Below are 20873 nucleotides of genomic sequence, written 5' to 3'. Positions count from 1 at the left end.
TGAAATTTTGATGCTGTAGCTGAAAAATTTACCTTTATATTAAGATCTATAATTAAATAATTTAGGCTAATTCTTATGCTCACAAAGTAAGATTTAAATGACTACTAAAATAACATTTAAAAGGAAAGTTGACCAGTTGGAATGAAGTTTGTTAGGTAAATCTTTAACATCTGTATATATTTAAAATACCTTCACTTTGAGTTATTTATATTCTCTATAGGATGATTCTCCCAGCACTGATTTGAAATCAGTTCTTATAAATGTTTTCTAAATGCTCAAGTAAAAGTATAAAGATAGGAAGAACCATCAACTTTTAAGTTAGAAAAATATTTTTTGTTGATAATTAAATATACCAAATCTTAAGAGTTAGGTATAACATCTAGCAGTTGGTAAGTTAGAACATAAACACCAACAAAAAAGAATTGTGCTCATTTCTATAGCCCCAAATTATACAAACATATGTGATTGTAATTCTCAAATTTCAAATGTATGTGTCCCAATTTGACAATTATATGTAGGAAAAACATCTCAATAAAACAGATTGTTGTAATTTTAAAATGGAAAATGTATACTAGTTAGGGTTCCTGTGAATGGGATATTTTAAGTTAATTATAAAAGAGGATGATTAACAATTGTAGAATTTGGGATTATTTGTTCTATTATAGCTTAATTTAAGAATGAGAAACCTGGGGTTGTGTTCAGTTATCTTTAATTTCAGAAAATTGGGAAATGACATTTATTAATATAACCTAAAATACCAATTGTGTGAGGACAGTGATTTTGATGTTGTTGAACAAAGCAATCTGCAATTTATCAGATTGTTCAGAATTTTACCATTAAACCTTTTTCTGCACTCCAAAAAGAGTCTGTAACATTGATACAGTCAAATGTATTCTGAGTCTTCATTTTGCAACTAGTGTGTATTTGTGAAATCATCAACGAAATCACTGCCCTTTGTTAACTCTTAAAACGCAGAACACATTTATAAACCTTTTTCTCATAAATACTTAAATAGTTGCTTTCAAGAGATTATTTCTATGCCATGCTAAACTTTTACTTCCATAAGGTAAATTATTCAAGTAAAACCTTGAAGACTTTTTCCAGCGTCCATCATCTCCATGGATATCAGAAGTTTGTACTTCCAAAAGACACACAGAGAAAAAGACTATTCTCTTCATTTTGTGCAAGTAGATTTTACTCTGTCCTCACTGTCTGAAACCTGAACATGCAAACATGTAAAATGAGAATGTTTGCTGCATGTTTTGCCTACTGAACTCTATAAATAATCTTTGGAGGGGGTAAATAAATAGATAGCTTGAAAGTATAAACAAGTGCAATTTGAATCCTCCATTTTATGATCTCTATTTTTTCTTGTCTGACAGACCCAGATTTTCTTTTATGTATTATATACATTGAAGTCTCTTTAACCCTTTGCAGAATTCTTTAGTGCTTTGGGTTGAAAAGTTTACCCAATGTAGCATAAAACCTCTTGAATATCTAAAATTAAGCAGAATACTTTCATATTTTTAACATTGCTAATATAAAAAATTGTTAGTCTTTCCAATTCTAAGAGGGAAGGGACAACTATTAAGCAGTATAAATATTTTGTATATTTAAGATAAGATATTTCTTATAATCATCATTACTTACAATTAGATTTATAAGTGATTCCTATCAATTTCTCAAATATTAAAATATTTGGCTCCCAAATTACTGTTTAATAGTTTTTAAAAAATTGATAAACAAATGAGAACAAACTGTATTTTTTTTTCTTTCTGATCATTTGGCTCTGTTGTATCTAACTTTGCATGCTCTGCTTTTTTTTTTTTTTTTTTTTTTTTTTTTGCCCCTTTTCTCACTTCCAGGAAGAGAGCCCCCTGAGTGTGTCTAGCCCAGAGGGTACTGGTACCTGGCTGCATTACACCAGTGGTGTGGGTACTGGGCGTCGAAGACGCAGATCAGGGGAACAAATCACTTCTTCCCCTGTCTCCCCCAAATCATTGGCTTTCACATCCAGTATTTTTGGCTCATGGCAACAGGTTTTTAAACTTTACTTCATTAAACATTTTTCCCCCCCGCATTCAGAGCAACAAACAGCTGTCTTTGAGGACATCTAATCCCTTATATTTTACGTCAGAGTAAATCCTTCTGTTTTTTAATTTTGAATTCATTTAAAAATGTTTTTGATGTCTCACAGTATTTGAGGGAAAGAAGCCACTTACATTGCATGTGTTCATAGCATTTTTACTGGGAGGGGGTTTAAATATCCAGGATTTTAAAATTAGTCAATAAATTTTACACTCCTGGAACTTTAGCTTGTTAATAAAAATTTTTTAAAAGGAAAGAAGTCTCTTTTTTTGACTTAATTGTCCTTTAAAACATTCAGAAATGAAATTACATAACTTGATGGTAAGAAAATTTAATAACATTTTCCCCCGTAATTGAAAAATAGATTCCATTTGGAATTTGCTGAGAATGTGAACTTTTTTTTAAATATCAAAATTTATGTGGCCCTGTGTTAATTAGCAGGATACATCTAATACTGATGGTTTTCTCCCTCACTTTTTATTATCTGGAAGTATCTAAATACATACAGTATGGTTGGTTTTTTTTTTTTTTTTTTAGTTGTATAATATCGTAATGCTCTCTTTAAGATAAAAGGGGACAACGTATATGTGCCCATCAACAATATGCCCCAGCAAAAGGGGTCAAAATAAAATGACTTCAGAAGGACTTTTTGTGATGACGTTTGGAAACTTAAAATACTATGGGTTTTTTGCTTTTTCACAATGGAAGGTCTGCCGTTACACATGACTTTTCCAAGAATTTCAGCAATTTTCTTTTGGAAATATAATGCGTTGATTATAGGAAAAGGGATTATGGTATCCGTTAAGGCTGTGAATATTTAAAGGTTACTCTGATAAAGCCTGTGCATGGATCAGTAATTGTATGGTGATCTCAACAGTCTCTGTCTGTCTTTTCTTTTGTTTGTGATTGTTTTTCCCTCCTTCAAATACAGGAGCTGTTTAAGAGTGGGCATTTAGCTTCTTTTAAGAGAGAGTGAAATTATATCAGTCTATTAATTGTTACTTTTCATCTGTCTTGTTTCATACATGATATTTAATTCTGAATGCCTGCTTCACACCACTTCATTGCAAGGACCTCATATGAAATGGACTCCCTTCAGAAGGGGATCTTGCATGATCTTTCATATTTTGTGTATTTCTACTAATATTTATCATACAGCTTATTAACCTTTGTCTGTCTGGAACAGGCTGCAAATGAAATATGGACTTTTTATTTTACTGTTTTACTTCATTTATTTTGCTTTCCTTGTGCAGGTTGTATCTGAAAATGCTAATTACTTACGAACACCAAGAACTCTTGTAGAACAGAAGCAGAACCCTACTGTAGGTATGTGGTCTAAAGAAAGTTGTATTCCAGACCTTAAACTCACTATTTTGCACACATGTAAAACTCTTTAGAGGTGAAAGCATGACCAAATGCTATGCTTTAGCTTTTATTTAACATATAGTAATTCAAAAATATTGAGTTGTAAAGCTCAAAATATACGATAAAGTTTTGATGAAATAAGAAATAGCATTAATTTTGTTTTATAACCCTTTTGAATGCCCATAATGTAAACTACTTAGTCTAATTGCCAGTGCTTATTTTTAATCTTGTATTCAATAAGTCAAAATCACAATATGTTTTAATTTAGAAAGGAAACATTATTTTTCCTAGTTGATAAAGATGAAAATATACTGTTGCATACAAAAAGAACCTACTTTTCTGAATAAAAACCTTTTAAGTGAGGAGTGTTTCAAACCCTATCTGGATATATTAATTATCCTTGTGGTCATCTCTTAGGGAAAGCCAAAGCAAAACTAATATACAGTGGCAGTGTCAATTCTTTATTGACCTGTAGAACATAATTGTTTTTTGCTAACACTCAAGCAAAGCAACATTGAAAAAGACCTTTCTAAACTTATTTTGGTTTTAAGTTCATTATTGATAAACCACATCAGATAATGACTTACTATTTTCTGTAAATAGTTATCAAAATCAGTTTAATAATAGCATAAATAAATTTCATTGTTTCAATTCTGTATGTACTATAATTTCTATACTAAGTATATGAACTGTCCATTGATGCCTACATAGTTGAAAAATCTTTCTTTTAATTACCTATATCTTAATTTAATACCTTTTGATATCCCATAGTATCTTGCCAGACACACACGTGTGGGGGGGTGTGTGTGTGTGTGTGTATTACTCCTTTCTTTTTTTTTTTTTTTTTTTTACTCCTTTCTTTTTGTATCATAATATATCTGATAAAAATTTACTTAATCCTTACCCAGTGGTAAAAGTTTTACTTGGGTATAAAGACTTTTACTACAAGTTAAGCATCAAATTAGGTTCTCATTAATTAAGATCTTAAGTCATTTAAGTATTAGAAATTGAGTGATTTAGGCCTGAATGACCACTTAAAAGGAATTGTTTCATCTGGTCTTCTCACAAATAAGTAAGCTTTGATTTACTTTATTTCATAACATACTGATAACTCAAATTCAGGGGCATCAGTAAAGCTTCTTCATTTACAGATATACATTCAAAAATATTGATTTAATATGATTTAATTTGTGCTAGGAGAGGTTTTTTATATGGCCTGCTCATGCAAATTGATTGACAGAATTCCTTATCAGTTAATTTTTATGATCGCTTTTTAATACTTTTAATATGTACATGTCTAATTTTTGTGTGGGCATATTTTCCTCAAAGAACATTTTTTCCAGTGTAAAATGCCTCCATTTGTATATATGATAAATGGTGGTAGTAATTGTATTAAAGTTGACCGTGTAAGTGAAATTGTGAGCCTGTTCAGGGCACTGCCAGATCTGTGTGGTAAGAGCCATGTTATTGCATGCTGCATGAATTCCCAGTGTGAATAGAAGAACACCCGTTGTTGTATGTATTTTCTCTAACTCCCATCAGGGTCTCACTGTGCGGGCCTGTTTAGCACCTCGGTGCTCGGGGGTTCTTCAAGCGCACCTAACCTACAGGATTATGCTCGTACTCATCGTAAAAAGCTGACTTCTTCTGGCTGCATAGATGGTATGTGCACACATGCACACACAGATTCATACCTACATCCACGCACACACCCATGAGCATACAATATTTCGCAAAGGCAAGCCTAAGGCCACTGACTGATGCAAGTGGAATCCTAGCACCCTTTGCCTAAGTGACTATCAATGCTCTGTTACCGCCACTTGGGTCCATGTTTCGTCGGTTAATTGTAGTTAGACTTCTAGTACTATGAGTATTTCGTTGAAATATGAAATTTAGAACTGCATCATGTGTATTCTTCTTTTAAATAGCTGATAAACCATATTATAAAGAATAAAGTTTTCTTTGATCTTTTAAATGTTTGTTCATTGTTAACCCTTATTTTACTTACTGGTATTGATTTAAGCAAATAAAATGAATGTTTATAAGTAGAAGAAAATATCATATTGGCAATATTTTTATAAGAATAAACATAAGGTGAGAATAGTTTAGGATCCCTAGTTGAAGGAAATCCTCTCACTGTTGTTAATACACCTTAAGTTTTAATATTCAGAATGTCTTTTGAGGCTCATGGAAGCTTGCTTCTGTTGTTAATAGGAGTGTTTATTAGCCCTTTCCCAATTAGCTTTATGTAAAACTTTTTCTCATGTATCCACAAATTTATTTTAGTCAGTAAAACATGAATTTACCAGAATTGCCAGCTCATCCTGCTTTTCTTTCTTTTGTATATTTCATTAACCACTTTGCCTCTATCATCAAGCCATTTTACTTCTTTTAACCAGTGTTTGCCTCATTTCTCTGTCTCATTGTCCCTTCTGCATGTGACCTAATGCTAACCTCCTTATATATTTGTTTTTCCTCCTCTTTTTTTAAGTGTCCTTCTTTTGGTAGCTGTTACGAATTTCAGGTACCTGTTTTTCTCTTTCTCAGACGCCACACGGGGTTCTGCTGTTAAAAGGTTTTCTATCTCATTTGCTCGACACCCAACCAATGGTACGTTTTGCTCTTATTTTAAAAGATAATACCCTGCTTCATCCTTTTTTATTTTTCTTTTATTTCAAAATGTGGGGTATACAGTATCATTCATTTCTCAGTCCTTAATTTCAATTGGCATACAATTCTAACTTAGTATTCACCGAAAATATTGATACTGTCTAGCTCCCTTTTTCAACTGTAGTTTACACAATAATTTAGCCCTACTCATCAAACTTTTAAATGACCACAATGATGATGAGTTTTAATATTTAATTAGCACCTAAAAATTCCTTCTGATTTCTCAAGTGATCAATCTACAGAATTTTTAAAATACAATTAGTATTATTATTTATTTTCCTTTTAATTCTTAATAATTTTAATGTGTTTTTCTTCCTGATTTCTTTTCTGATCACATGGTTGTTTCATTGAGCTATTTAACAAAGTTACAGAACCACACTTGTCAAATAGCCAAATGAGATGTGTCTTTGAAAAGTTCTTAGGAACCAGGGGATGGAGGTTTCATTGTGTAACATTATTTATCTCTGGCTGTTTAAAGCAAAACCCAACTTGGTCTGGAGCAGTCTGGAAACTTCATTCAGCATTCACTTTGTCCTCATGTGGCAATGTGGTTTGCTGCTGCCAAGCAACCAGTTTTGGGGGGGGGGGGGTACCATTGCTTTTTGTTAGAATTTGGAGGGCTCCTGATAGGGAAAAAACTAGACTAAAAATCTACACAACCAGTTCAGTTAACTTCAGTTTTGGAGGCTGAACAGGAAGGTTTTGTGACCATTATTTAGAAGCTAAATTTTGCACTATTACAGCTTTCTTACATAGAGCTTTTTCTTTTGGGACAAGAGGGAATATTTACTAATCATTTAAAAATAACTCAGAACCAAAGAATTTAAAAGAAGACATACAAATTTTTGTTTTTATTCGGAATGAAGTTGTTTTTATCCCTGCAACTTTTTTTCTTTTTAACTGTAAGTAAGTCTTTTAAAACCTCAAGTGAGGTCTTTCAAAAACTTCTGTGAAGCTCAAGGATTGAACAAAAGTTTATAGTCATTCTCCTCCTTCTGGATCCTTCAACAGCATACATAAATAACAGTGCACTAATACTCTTAAAGGCAGAGTAAGAAGATCTACTCCTCAACAAGTGAAAATTTAGCCTTAAAGCTAAATGTGCTTTCCCTCCATTGTAGCTGTTTAAATGCTACTTTTTGAAGAAAAAGATCCTTATTTGATACAGCTGCAGCTTCTAAAGAACCCGCATGCATAAGAACTTCTTAGAAGAAAAACCAAAGTCACAAGGAAAACCGAAGTCACAAAATTCTGAAGAAGAGACATTGAAGGTTTAAGACTGACTATAGGTTTTGTACAGAATGCTCATGTTTATAGCCAGTATTGCAAGTTTTATATAGGAGAATTCTTTGTTTACTGAAGCTTAAAAAAAGAAAACAAGAAAAAAGCTTTTATTAACTTTAACAGAAAATAGAGTAATTTTATATTCTCTTGGTTTAGGCTTTTTAAAAAACGTGGATTTTCCACAAATTGTGTGACTTGATGCATATAAAATACATCGCTTTCAACTCTAGAAATACTTCTTTTGGGTTGTCAGTTTTTTTTTTTTCTTTTTATACTGTGTTGTCTTATCTGTCCTATGAATTGTCATTTGACTCTTTTTATTTTCCTTAACTTTCATGTTTTTTTTCCATCTTAACACATATCATGGACTTACCCCTCCCCTTCATCTTTAGTTCAAGGAACATGGTGAAACAAGTATCTTCTGACAGTGCTTTACCTTATTTTCTGGGCCTCTGTGCAGAACACCTACACCTCTATAGGTGCTGGTCCGTTTCCTCTGTGGAATTTCTAGGCTCCAGTGGTATGTTTTTATAGCTTCTAAACATGACAGCAGGGTGGCTTTTTAAATTGCTGCGCTAACCCTTTCACTGTGCATTACAGAAAAAGTTTACTAAAGATAGATGGAAAAAGATGTAGTCCAAAGGGACTTGATTATATTGTCATTTGTCTGTTATAAAGTCTAACAGGCAAATGCAAGAAAATAGTTGTTACAAAAGACTTGTAAACATTCTGAAGAAAGGATAAACATCCACAATGTTAAGTTTAGTGTAATGCAAGGAAAGGGTTTGCGCTTTTTCGCATGAATCTTGTACTTTTAAAAAAATGTAGTATTTGTGCAAGCCTAATTTCTTTAATGCTTAACTAGGTGCTTTAGCTGCTGTTATGGTATTATTGTTTTGTTTTGTTTTGTTTTAAGTATATGTAATGTTCTGTCATGCTTTGGTTTGCACCTGAAAATCAAACATACCAGTTTTGTAAATCAAAGGATTTGTTGTTTTCATTGAAAGATTAGATTCTCTTTTAACCAGAGCTTCCCTAGTCCAGCTAAGAATTAGACAGTTCTTGGGTCAGTATTTTCTCCCCAAATTAAATAAATATCAGTCGGTGTTAAAATGAGCACATGCCTATTGAAGCAGAGAGTTTTCCAGTCTATTTGAGTTTAATTAATTTTTACTTTTAAGTAATAATATTAGACTTTATGTAGAAACTAAACATTAAAAGTATTTCTTTTGGAGGAAAATTAGTTTAAATTTTTGAAAAAGTAGATGTGGAAAGACTTCTTATTTTAGTTGTATATAAAAGCAATTTTAAAAGCCATTCAGTTGAATAAAGTTTAAATAGGCAATATTTATAAAAAGTGAATAATGTACGTCCTATTTGTTTAGAAAAAACTGTATATTTCAGTGCTTTTGTTTCACTGATGGTATTAATACATATTTGCATGGTTTGTTTCATGAAATTTTTGTATTTCTGTGCCATTGTTGACTGCAAACGTATTTGTATTTTGTATTGCTTTTTACTTGGCCTGACTTCACTCAGCTAGCAATTTCCAACAGTAGAATTATTGTGTTAATTCAATAAAGGTAGGTGAAATATGTTTTGGAATTTTAATTTCAGCGTATATGAATGGATGTTTTTCTGGGGTCACACTAGAGAGTATTGTTGGCCTTGCTATGACTAGAGAAGTATTTAAAATCACTCTTCACAAGTAATCACTTAATTGTTTTTCAACAAGAAGTTACCTTTAGCATTCTGGCATCAAGGACACATTATGACATCAACTTATTCACGTATCAAATAGACCTGATTCTAGTAAAAACTGAAAACAATGTATTTTTTTCTGTTTATTATTCCCCCAGGCTTTTTTCTTTAAGCATTATTCTTAGATTTTACCAAAATACAGAATGAAATTGTGTGCATGCTGTACTATGTGGTTATATTTAAAATGAAATCTTTGTTACATCTTGTTCCAACCCCATACTGCATAGCATCTGGTGTCATGACTTCAGAGATCTTGTGTGTTTGCATGTGATAGATTGAAAAGACCTAAACTGTCCAATTCTAAGCAATGGTCTTCTTCCTTTTTAATTAATGATTTTTAAGATATCCAACTTTTGGTTTTGTTCTTGTTTTTTTTCCCTAGGTTTTGAATTGTATTCGATGGTGCCATCTATTTGTCCTTTAGAAACTCTTCACAATGCCCTGTCTTTAAAGCAGGTGGATGAATTTCTTGCTTCCATTGCTTCTCCATCAAGTGAAGTTCCACGGAAGACCCCTGAAATTTGTAGGAAAATTACTGTTATTATTTGATTTTTAGGCAATAGAGATTATCTGAATATAAAAATAATTATAAAAACATAAACTCAAGTAGTGATAGTACATAGAATTTTAGGAGAGAAGGGGGTATAGAAGAACATTATTTAGAATTCTTTGGTATAATTTGCAATGTGTCAGTCTGTTGTCTTGATTCTTCCCCAAAATCTTTTTTCTTACAAAAAGGGGGGAAAAAGTCTAAGACCCAGCAATAAAATCAGCAGCATGTAATATAGAGTCATGGTCTTATTTTCACATTCCTATTGTATATCATTTTATAATAAGCTTTTTAAAAATGACAAAATATCAGTCTCCATTAACCCACACATGCCACATGCCCATCCCCTCACCACTTTTTATAAGCAGTCATATAGACTGAGAAAGAGCCCTTAACTGAAGAGAGCAAATTAGGACAACAGTTTTTTAAATTGTGTCCTGCAGAAGATATTCTGAAGAGGTTAATTCCTCTGTGTAAAGATAAGGGATTCCTGGCTAAGTAAGTTTTGGAAATTTTTTTATATCGTACTTCCCTTTGGAGAGGTGTACTTACATCAGCATATAAACAGCTAAGGTTCTTCTTTCTATAAGGAAAACTGTATACCCACATTTTCCAAAATTTATTTACTGAGAAAACACTTTTTTGGTAATGCATTTAAACAGCACGTAGAACTATTCTGAGGGACTTCAGTTTTGGAAATGCTCAGGGATACCTTTTTAGATGTGAGAAGTCAGCTGGCTGTTGTCATTTTCAGCTCTGTAGGATCCTTTGATACATTGGAATTTCCAACTTAGGAAGCATTCATTTTGGGAGAGAATGCTCTGCTTAGAGTTGAGTCTTGCTAGTCCTAGTCATATCTTAGAAAAGGTACAAACTTTCTATGTATACCAACTCCTTTTTGTAAGGAGGATGCTGTAAAAATGTTTTTACCAAGAATAAAATTGGAGGTCTTGGGATGAGAGGCATTTTTGTGTGTTGCTGTTACTCTCCTCCCTTCCCTGGGCAACCACGTTGAATTATTCTACAGAGTTCTATTCAGTATATTCTGTCCAAATGGTGCCCTCTGCATTTTTGCCTTTCTTTTTCACATCTGATGGTAGAGTCAGCTTTCAACCATTAATGGTAATAGAGAGGTATCTTGGTGTATATGGTCTAAAATATTTCACTTTAGGAATGGTTTGGGGAAGTAGGTTTCAGTTTTAAATGTACATGTGAATGTGGCTGATTGTGAGACTTGATAATGCTCCAAATGAAATAACTTGCAAGCTGTAAAGTCAGAGTCAGGAAACTAAAGGATGTTTCTCCTTTTATGTTCTCTGTTAGCTGGTAGAATGGACCGTGCAGCTCCTCAGAATGCAGTAGAGAACCTGAATAAATAAATTCTCATTTTCTCTTTTACCCCTCTTTATACTTGATGTTTCACTGCTTCCCAGGGTCAGGGATTTATAATCTTAAAATAGAGATTAAAGAAAGATCATAATTTGTAAATAAGAATTTAGGGTAGGTATTAATGCTCTTTTGAATTTAGAAGATTATCAGTAAATGATTTAAAGATTAAGTAGCAGTAATGCCATCTGTTTTGGAAAGAGAATTTTGGTGGAATATTTATAAAAAGATAATCTTTGAATGTTTATGCTGTGGCATTGCTATTTTATGATAGCTTCATTTCTGTGATTAGTGAATTCAGTTCCTCAGAGTGTATTATTGAGATGTATTAATGAAATGAAGGATATTAAATTCCTTTTCCAATTCTAATTAACTCTTCTCTAGATCATGGTTAAAAGTTGTACCCCAACCCCTCTAGCTCTCTTAGAATTTCATAACATTACTTACTGAGGGAACTAGAAAGTAAATATAGTTAATGCAGTTCATAGAATTGGATAAACCTTAGAGTTAATCTAATTCATTGATCTTCAAACTATATTCCCAAGAGCTTTAGAAAGTTCCATGAGGAAGAGAAAGATGCTGAGTGATTAGGCCTTGTGTCTTTTGTGGCTGCTTCAACCAGAGATCTGCTTTGATCCATTTTATTTAAGATTTCATTTGAGAAAAGTTTACTGTTTTAAGGAAAAAACTTAGAGACACCATTGAGGGAATCAACCAGTTAGTAGTCAAGCAAAACTAAAACCCAGATTTCCTATGGTTATTTTCATTTGCTTTGAATATTAAAGAAAATATGGTGCTAGTTATGGAAGTGTCTGAATTCTGTATTTTATAGTGTAACTGAAGAATTAATATTTAGTAATCACAATATATTTACATAATTTATATTCCTTGGATTGTCAAGCAAGTAGCATCAAGCGAGTAGCATCATAATATAGAACTATACTGAATTTGTGGCATTCATAACAAGGGAGAAGACATTGTTAATATCTGTCATTCACAGATTTTTTTTTTCTCACCTAGGACAAAATTAATTTTGTGGTGACTAGTAGATCGCTTACAATGAGGCACTGACAACATCAGTGTGGGGGAAAAGGTGTGAGAGTACAAATTGAAAAGTTAGAGGTGGAAGTTACAACGTAAAAAATGCAAGCAGCGTAGAGCTAAGGAATGATGTGGTGCTTCATAGGATATTTTAGGCACTTTTTAATCACTTGTATATTAATTTTTTAGTGGCTACTTTGATCTGCTGCCAGTAAAATTTATGTTCATTCAGCATAAGTATCAGCCAAAGGTACATTTGCCGTAATTGGTCCACATATTGATTTTTCAGAGACTCACTGTTTATTTCTATCAGGTCCTCTTCCAAAATTGCTAAAATAGGCAAATCTGTCATTTGTTATCTCCTCACCTCCCTTTGTTTAGGAACGCAGCATTTCATGCCAACAGCTCCCCCACTCCAGTCTATCCTTTCCCAGAGGACTTCATGCTTAAGAATTGTACCTATTTGTCCTTTTCACACCTCTCAGTCTCCCACCTTGATTAGAAAGGAAAAAAATCTTTTAAAATTCTCTTGCATGAAGATAAATCTCATCTGGGTAATATAGGAAGACAGTCTGTCTTAATTATTTGTAATCTAGTTAGTTTAGATTTGATAGAATTGTCAGAAAATTATTGAATTACCATGTTGGGTTTGTTTGGTTTTTTTTTCCAGCCTCTTCAGCTTCACGTTCCAGTCCAATAATGAGAAGAAAAGTATCTTTGAATACATATACACCTGCAAAGATCCTCCCAACACCAGCAACTACCATAAAGAGTACTAAAGCAAGCAGCAAACCAGGTTAGGAATGTGTGTGAATTTGTGGATTCCATATAGCAATTAGAGGAGTAATAATAGCTTGCTTTGTAGGCGTAAAGATGTGTTTTTAAGTAAGATCATTACTCTCTAGGAAATCTGTTATTGTAGCCTGTTGATATATTGGGGTTTTTTTTCTCTGTTAATTATCCCCCACCCCCTCACATATATTGGTAAAATATATTTCATACTCATACTTTTCTAAACTGATTTATGGACAGTTTTGTCTTCTTTTGCTTTTCTGTTGAGCCAAGGCATCACTTTAGTCATTTTATTTGAAAGATTTTTCTCTAGAGTATTTTAATCTCTCTATTCTCAGCCTGATGCTGTAACTATCAAATTCAGCTATGTTGTATCAGCTTTTTTCTGTTTTTACTTGGCATATTTGATTGTGTTGTTGCCAGTTGTTGCAGAGAGGTTGTGACTTGTTCCTGTTCACGTAGGTAGTAGTCAGTGGACCTAAGACTTGAATACTCTTTGAATCTCATGGTACCTTGTTGTTCTCTATGTTTTAGATGCATAATAAATATACCAAGTACATTAAAAAAGAATTATACCATAGTTTATTGATGTAGTATTCTGTAAGTATCCGTTAGGTCAAGATAGGGATAATGTTACTCAAATCTTCTGTGTGTTTATCATTTTGGGGGATGGCAACACGTACAAGGGAGAGGAGGTTTTAATATTTCTAACAGTTGCTTAGAGAGCAGTTTCCATTCACAGTTGTGGAATTGTCAGCTTCCCTCTTTAATTTGGTCAGTTTTTACTTTGTGAATTTTGAAATCTTATTATTAGGTACATACACATTTGATTGTAATGACTTCCTAATGTATTGCTCCAATATCATCATGAAATTTTCCTCGGATATCTAGTAATGCTTTGTCTTAAAATTTATTTTATCTAATGTGAATTTAGCTACTTCAGCTTTCTTATGCTTACTGTATGCATGGGATGTATATATATTTTTAATTGATTTGATTGAAGTATAGCTGATTTACAATGTTGTGTTAATTCTGCTGTACAGCAAAGTGATTCAATTATACGAATACGCATTCTTTTTCATATTCTTTTCCATTATGGTTTATCATGGTGTATTTTTTTTTTAATTTATTTATTTATTATTTTTTTTTGGGGGGGTACACCAAGTTCAATCATCTGTTTTTATACACATATCCCCGTATTCCCTCCCTCCCTTGACTCCCCCCCACCCTCCCTCGAGTCCCCCCCACCCTCCCCGTCCCAGTCCTCTAAGTTCCCTGTGCTATATAGTAGGACCTTGTTTATCCATTCTGTGTATAATATTGATAGTTTGCATCTGCTAATCCCAAACTCCCAATCCATCCCTCCCCTACCCCCACACCTTGGCAACCATAAGTCTGTTCTCTCTGTCTGTGAATCTGTTTCTGTTTTGTAGATAAGTTCATTTATGTTGTATTTTAGATTCTACATATAAGTGATATCATATGATATTTGTCTCTTTTTCTGACTTACTTCACTTAGTATGATAATCTCTAGGCGCATCCATGTTGCTGCAAATGGCATTGTTTCATTCTTTTTTATGGCTGAGTAGTATTCCATTTATATATGTACCACATCTTCTTTATCCATTCATCTGTTGATGGACATTTAGGTTATTGCTATGCCTTGGCTATTGTAAATAGTGCTACAGTGAACAGTGCATGTATCTTTTCAAATTATAGTTTTGTTCAGATATATGCCCAAGAATGGGATTGCTGGATCATGTGGTAACTCTGTTTTTAGTTTTTTTGAGAAACCTCAATACTATTTTCCATAGTGGCTGCACCAATTTACATTCCAACCAACAGTGTAGGAGGGTTCCCCTTTCTCCACACCCTCTTCAGCATTTGTTATTTGTAGACTTTTTAATGATGGCCATCATGACCAGTGTGAGATGGTACTTCGTTGTAGTTTTGATTTGCATTTCTCTAATAATGATCAATGATGAGCATCTTTTCATGTGCCTCTTGGTCATCTGTATGTCTTCTTTGGAGAAATGTCTGTTTAGGTCTTCATGCATGTTTTATTTTTTTTAACCAATCTATCTTCATATTTGGGGGTCTTTTGTAGACAGCATATATTTGCCTTTTTAAAAAGGCCATTCTAATAATATGCGTTATAGTTAGTGTTTATAGTCCATTAACATTTAATGTAATTATTGATATGGTTGAGTTAGGTCTACTCTTTTATTATATTTTCTGTTTATTCTGATTTTTATTCGTTTATTCTTTCCTGCCAGTTATTTTATTAATTTGGTATTTTCTGGAATTTCATTTTAACTTATCTGTTGGCTTTTTAGCTATACATTTTTGCATTATTCTTTTATTGGTGGTGGTAAATATACATCTCTGGATTTACATTGTCTGCTTTGAGTTAATTTTGTGCCACTTAAGGTAAAACATAGAAACCTTGAAACTGTATAGGTGTGTTTATCTTCCCTTCTTCCCATTCTTTTTTTTTTTTTTTACCTTCTTCCCATTCTTTACACATAGTTACCCATATGTGTTTCTTCCACATGTATTATAAAGGCTACAATACAATGTTATGTTATTTGCTTTAAAGCCATACATATTTTAAAGGAGTTAAAAAGAGAAGGAAGTCTTATAATTGTCCACGTATTTGCTATTTTTAATGCTCTTTATTTCTTCTTTTAAGTGTTTGTTTCCAACTGGTTTCATTTCCCTTCAACCTGAATCTTTTTTACCATTTCTTATACCTCAGATCTGTTACTATATCTGAAAAAAAATCTTTATTTTACCTTCATTCTTGAAAAGTAGTTTTGCTGGACAGAGAATCTGGGAAGAAAGTTTTTTCTTTTAGCATTTTCAGGTTGTTGTTCCACTATCTTCTCATTCCCCTTGTTTCTGATTAGAAGTCTTTGTTAATTTGAATTCTTGTTCCTTTGTATGCAGTGGGTTAATGGATTATTTTTCTCTGCCTGCTTTTGGTGTTTTCCCTTTATCTTTGGTTCTCAGAAGTTCGACTATGGCATGCTTAGAGATTTTATTTTATTTTATTTTAATTTTTTTGTAATAAAATCTTGGTTGATAGTCATTTTTACCTGTCATCTCCATTCTGCTGTTAAGCCCATCCAGTGAATTTTTATTTCATATATTTATTCTTTAGTTTTAGACATTTGATTCTTTATAGTTTTTTTCTTTAGAAATTTCCTATATTTTTATTCATTATAAGCATATTTTCCTTTGTTCTTGAGCATAGTTAAAACAGTTGCTTTAAAATTCTTGTCTACTAATCTGGCTGATCTCAGGATTGGTCTCTTATGAATCTGTCCATTCCCAAGAAGGATAGTTTTTTCCTGTTTTTCATATATTGAATAATTTTGGATTGTTTCCTAGACAAACTCAGGACTCTGTTGTTTCTCTTATGTTCCTCCAAAGAGTACTGGGTTGTTTTTTATTTATTTATTTATTTATTTTATTGGCTGTGTTGGGTCTTTTCTGCTGTGCGCGGGCTTTCTTCTAGTTGTGGTGAGTGGGGGCTACTCTTCATTGTGGTGCGTGGGCTGCTCATTGCCATGGCTCCTCTTGTTGTGGAGCAAGGGCTGTAGGCATGGGCTTCAGTACTTGCAGCACATGGGCTCAACAGTTGTGGCTCAAGGGCTGGCTCAATAGTTGTGGCGCACGGGCTTAGTTGCCCCGCAGCATGTGGGATCATCCTGGAGCAGGGATCGAACCCGTGTCCCCTGCATTGGCAGGCAGATTCTTAACCACTGCGCCACCTAGGAAGCCCTACTGGGTTGTTTGTAAAGGAAAGAGTTAACCTTGGCTGAACTCAGAATGCAAAACTGTGTCTTCTGAAGTGACTGACAGCTCAAATTTCACTTCACTTCTTTTAGCTTGATCTGGACTTCTTAGGAGCTTACTCTGTCTGCTCAGGTCATACATTTGATCAGGGTTTACACAAAGATTTGGGATTTCCCACCGGATTTTCCAGCAGCTACTGTTGCTCCAATACTTGTCTTCTGGTTCTTCGTGCTAGTAAGACTGAGTTTTATGTTGTAGTTTTAGCCATTCCACATGATGCAGACTGGATCCTGTCCTTAGGCCAAAAAGGGCAGGGGTATTAATTCCATATTATTCTCTTCTTCCAAGTATTGATTGTTTTCTAGTATATGCCTGCTTTTGTTCACTCTTCAGTGTCTTCAGGTAGTTGTTTTTTCATATTTTATCCTGAGCTTATACTTGTTATCTTCAGGAGATTGGTCTGACAGGAGCTCACCCATCTATATAAAAGTGCAACTTGGCTTAGAATAACTTTTTGATAACTCATTGTGGCTTGATGTTGTTTTGGATATAAAAAGATGATTCCCAAGTCAAGAATGTTTCTAGTTTTCTAATCTTTCAGTTTTTAGATAGTTGTAAGATACGAGATACTGTAGATAATAGATGTTTATAGGAAAATGATGAGTTCAGTTTTAAACATGTTAAGTTTATATTTCCTGTCAGATATCTATATAGTGGTTTCTAGTAGGATATGCAGATCTTGAGGTATAGGAAAAGGCCTGGGCCAGAAGTATAAATTTGAAGGTCATTAGGACAGTAGATGATAGTTTAAAATGATGGAATAAATTAGTTTCCCAGGAACAATGTAGGGAAAAAGAGAAGTTTGTTTTGTGTTATTTGAACTTCTGTTGATTGTTTTGTATTATCTAAACTTGGATTGCTTGTGAAAATCTAAGCAATAGTTTTTCTTTTTTTGTATAGCTCCCAGCGGACCTTCTAGTACAGTTGTTCCTAATACCTCATCTCGGAAAAAGGGAGTGAGTAGCAAAACAGAAATGCATGAATACAAAAAAAACGCTGCGAAAAAAAAATGAAATCTTCTTAGCAGAAGCTGGAACTCCTTATACTTATAAAAATCACGTGTTCAGGAGAAAGAGACAGAATAAACCTTGACTGAAGAGTATCAAAACAAGTAATTTGTGTCTCCTTATACATCTCTGTATTCATTTAAAGATACATTAAATCTAGAGAATTCTTCTTATATATTCAGGTAAGGAACTTTTGTCATGATCTGGAAATGTTTAAAACAATGTTTATTAGCATTTTATGAGTAGCAAAACTTATGGTGATAAAGGTCTGTTGTTCTTAATGTGATGTTTACCATGTGCCTCTGGTAGAAAAGGAACATGAAAGCCCAGCTGGCCTGTACCAATGTCACACAGTAATGCTCTTTACTGAAGAATCTGTGAGGTAGCCTCTGTACACATTTTCATTTTCATGGGATTGCATCTTGGCTGTAAAAACCTATAGCTTGAAATTTGATGGCCTTACTGGGGACTTTTAAAAAGCATATTTCCAAAGAGATTTCATTGACCATTTAGATTAGAAACTTTTTTCCCCAGTTGTTATAATTACATATATGCTGCAATATTTAATAACTGGAGTATTAGCATATGGGTTATTTTTTTCAATCTATGCTTTGAATTTTTTATTGTGTGTTATTTAAAATATTACATATGCAGCTGGGACAACTGTATGTTTATGCACATAAATTTGTATATTAATTTTTAGAAAATATTTTCTTTATATGTTTCCTTACCATAAGGTGCTTTTGTTCATGAGGAAAATTTTGCTTCATATATTGGCAAGAAAGACATCTTTAGAGTTTCTTTTTAAGAGATACAGTTGACAAGTTTATAAATGATTGTTATTTTCAGAGTTCTTTTTAGATCTAAAAAGCTGAGTTCCGAAAGATCATCAATGTAAGAATTTCTGAATTCCATTGTTAGTAGGTATTATGTATAGCATCTGTTTTTACCATTTCCATTTTTATCTCTAGAATATCAGTTGATCTCACTAAGATAACTTAAAGATTGAGCATTTGAAATAAATGCTCATTTCAAATAATTAGATTTTGAATGGAAATTGAGATTATTGTATTGCGATTTAATCTGTGATATAAAAAATATTTATTATCCTTGGTGCTTATTTTCTTTTCCCCAATGCACAGATAATTATTGTATAAACCACTTGAAATGACTTAAACTGTAAACCACACAGTACATCTTGCATCCATCGCCAGTCGGGCCAGCTTAAATTGCTAAAGCTTTAGTTTGAAGCTTATGTTTAGAAAAATTACTGAATTCTTGTATGAATGCAGCTATTAAAATTCTTCAGTAGAGACTCTTCAAACCTTAAATCATCATATATGAACGGACCTTAAAATATAAGCATATTATGTGTTCATTTTAAAAGGTACCAGATGCAAAAGTCACAAATATATACAATTATATCAATTCATATACTTCACATGAATGTAAATGTATTATATGGAGACATGTCTTGTAAGCAGTTGAATGTACCTAAGCTTTCTGTATGTGAAAATGTGGTTAATGTGCTCATTGTTGGAGTAAAGAAACTACTTTTATTTTTTAAGTGGAACTGAATTAAAATATTTTATTTCTAGAATCAGAGAGTGACTTAAATGGCAAATTATTTTTTATTCTTTGGCCCTTTACTTTCAGCTTTCGAATTGGAAAGAATGAGGGAAACTTTATTAATATTAAATAATGCTCATAGAGAAAATTTCTTAGTATTGGCTATTGCTATCACAATATATTCCCTAGAAATTAACTAGAAAGTTTGGTACAAGTTGCATTTTTCCTTTGATATACAAGAACTATGATTTCACTGTAGTCACCAAACTTGGTAATACTGCTGTGTAGACAGGACAGTTTAATTTGCAAGAATCTTAGGTTCATTTTCCAAAACAGAAAGTCTTCTATATCAGAGCAAGAAATTATAGTTATCACCATTCAGTGGAAGTTTGACTGAAATATCTGTTTTTCACTTGATTCTGTCCCTGTAAAGTGTGTTTCTGGTCTGTTTTCAATACGAAAAGATATTTCTTCTCACAGCTAATCCTCTAACCAGCTAAGAGATGAGAAAGCCCAGCTTGAGGTACTGTCCAGTTATGCTGGCATGTTAGTCTTCGTAATGCATTATTCAGTCTTTTCACCCTTAATATTCCTACATATGAACTCAAAGCTAATTTTTGCCCTTGAAGTCCAGTGCCAGCAGGTTCTGCTGCTCTGGTTCTAATGAGTTCTTGTAGTCCATTCTTAACTACTAGCAAATGTTTTGGGGATGTTGTACAGTCTTGGATTACAGAGAAGTGTGCTGAACTCTTTATATCATGTTTCCTTTGAGCAGGAATGGAGGCAGAAGGGAGACAGTAAATGGACAGAGAACATGTGTCAGTATACTTAATATATATATAAATACCTAGAGCAAAAGGGCCGTAGATGGCAATTATGAGAGAAAAGCTAAAAGATCTTCTTCACAAACTCTCTCGTTAGGACTCTTTAGACAAAGGAAGTCTTTTTTGATCAAGGTCACCCAGATTTTTCTCCAGGTTCTGCTGACTCTGATCTGCCTTATACTTCCACTATTATTTAGTTCCATGCCAGTTTGAACTAAGATTTTACTTTTTTGTCTTGCATTAATACTTTGGTAGAAAGTTCTCAGTCTTTCCTTGTGTGCTTATCAAAGTTTGCCTTACATAGAGCATTCGTTAGTTTTATGTCAGTTTACCCTTGCCTTATTATCTGGACAGTGTAGGCTGCCATATTACTCTTGGTCAGGCTGGGATCACTTCTGTGATGGTCCAGCAGTTCCCTCTCTAATTCTCTTTCTCTATACCTGGTGCTACCACATACAGCAGCATTCTTGCCCATGGGAACAATTTTTACACTCTTTCTGAAGGAGTCCCTTGTGATAAGGAGTCCAAGTAGAAACAGCTGTCCCTTTGTACGGAATCCTGGGTACCAAACTATTGCCATGTAAAGTTTTCTTTACGTGGGTCAATTTTTGTGGAAGATCTAGTCTCTATTTTCAGAGAATGGAGGATCATACAAAATCTATTTATTATTTTATA

The 20873-nt window shown here is 33.3% G+C and overlaps 1 protein-coding gene across 20 annotated transcripts in view; it reads left to right on the top strand.

Annotated features, from left to right (window-relative positions):
* The window catches only part of PPIP5K2 (diphosphoinositol pentakisphosphate kinase 2), a 76259-nt gene extending 56849 nt beyond the window's left edge, over positions 1-19410 (top strand). For 4 of the 20 annotated variants that reach the window (XM_057738031.1, XM_057738152.1, XM_057738066.1 and 1 more), the window contains 8 exons: positions 1067-1183; positions 1866-2039; positions 3342-3414; positions 4996-5115; positions 6001-6063; positions 9551-9691; positions 12816-12941; positions 17699-19410. In XM_057738031.1, coding sequence (XP_057594014.1) covers positions 1067-1183; positions 1866-2039; positions 3342-3414; positions 4996-5115; positions 6001-6063; positions 9551-9691; positions 12816-12941; positions 17699-17811 — 927 coding nt within the window. In that variant the 3' untranslated portion in view covers positions 17812-19410. Of the gene's footprint in view, positions 1-1066; positions 1840-1865; positions 2040-3341; positions 3415-4995; positions 5116-6000; positions 6064-7799; positions 9692-12815; positions 12942-17698 lie in introns of those variants that run through there. The other 16 variants (XM_057738057.1, XM_057738047.1, XM_057738115.1 and 13 more) reach the window with 13 other exon arrangements.
* Positions 19411-20873: the final 1463 nt, after the last annotated feature.

This window comes from Hippopotamus amphibius, chromosome 1 (genome assembly GCF_030028045.1).
Source record: "Hippopotamus amphibius kiboko isolate mHipAmp2 chromosome 1, mHipAmp2.hap2, whole genome shotgun sequence".
Lineage (NCBI taxonomy): Eukaryota > Metazoa > Chordata > Mammalia > Artiodactyla > Hippopotamidae > Hippopotamus > Hippopotamus amphibius.
The sequence above is the reverse complement of the archived record's forward strand: the minus strand, read 5'-3'. Positions and strand labels throughout refer to the sequence as shown.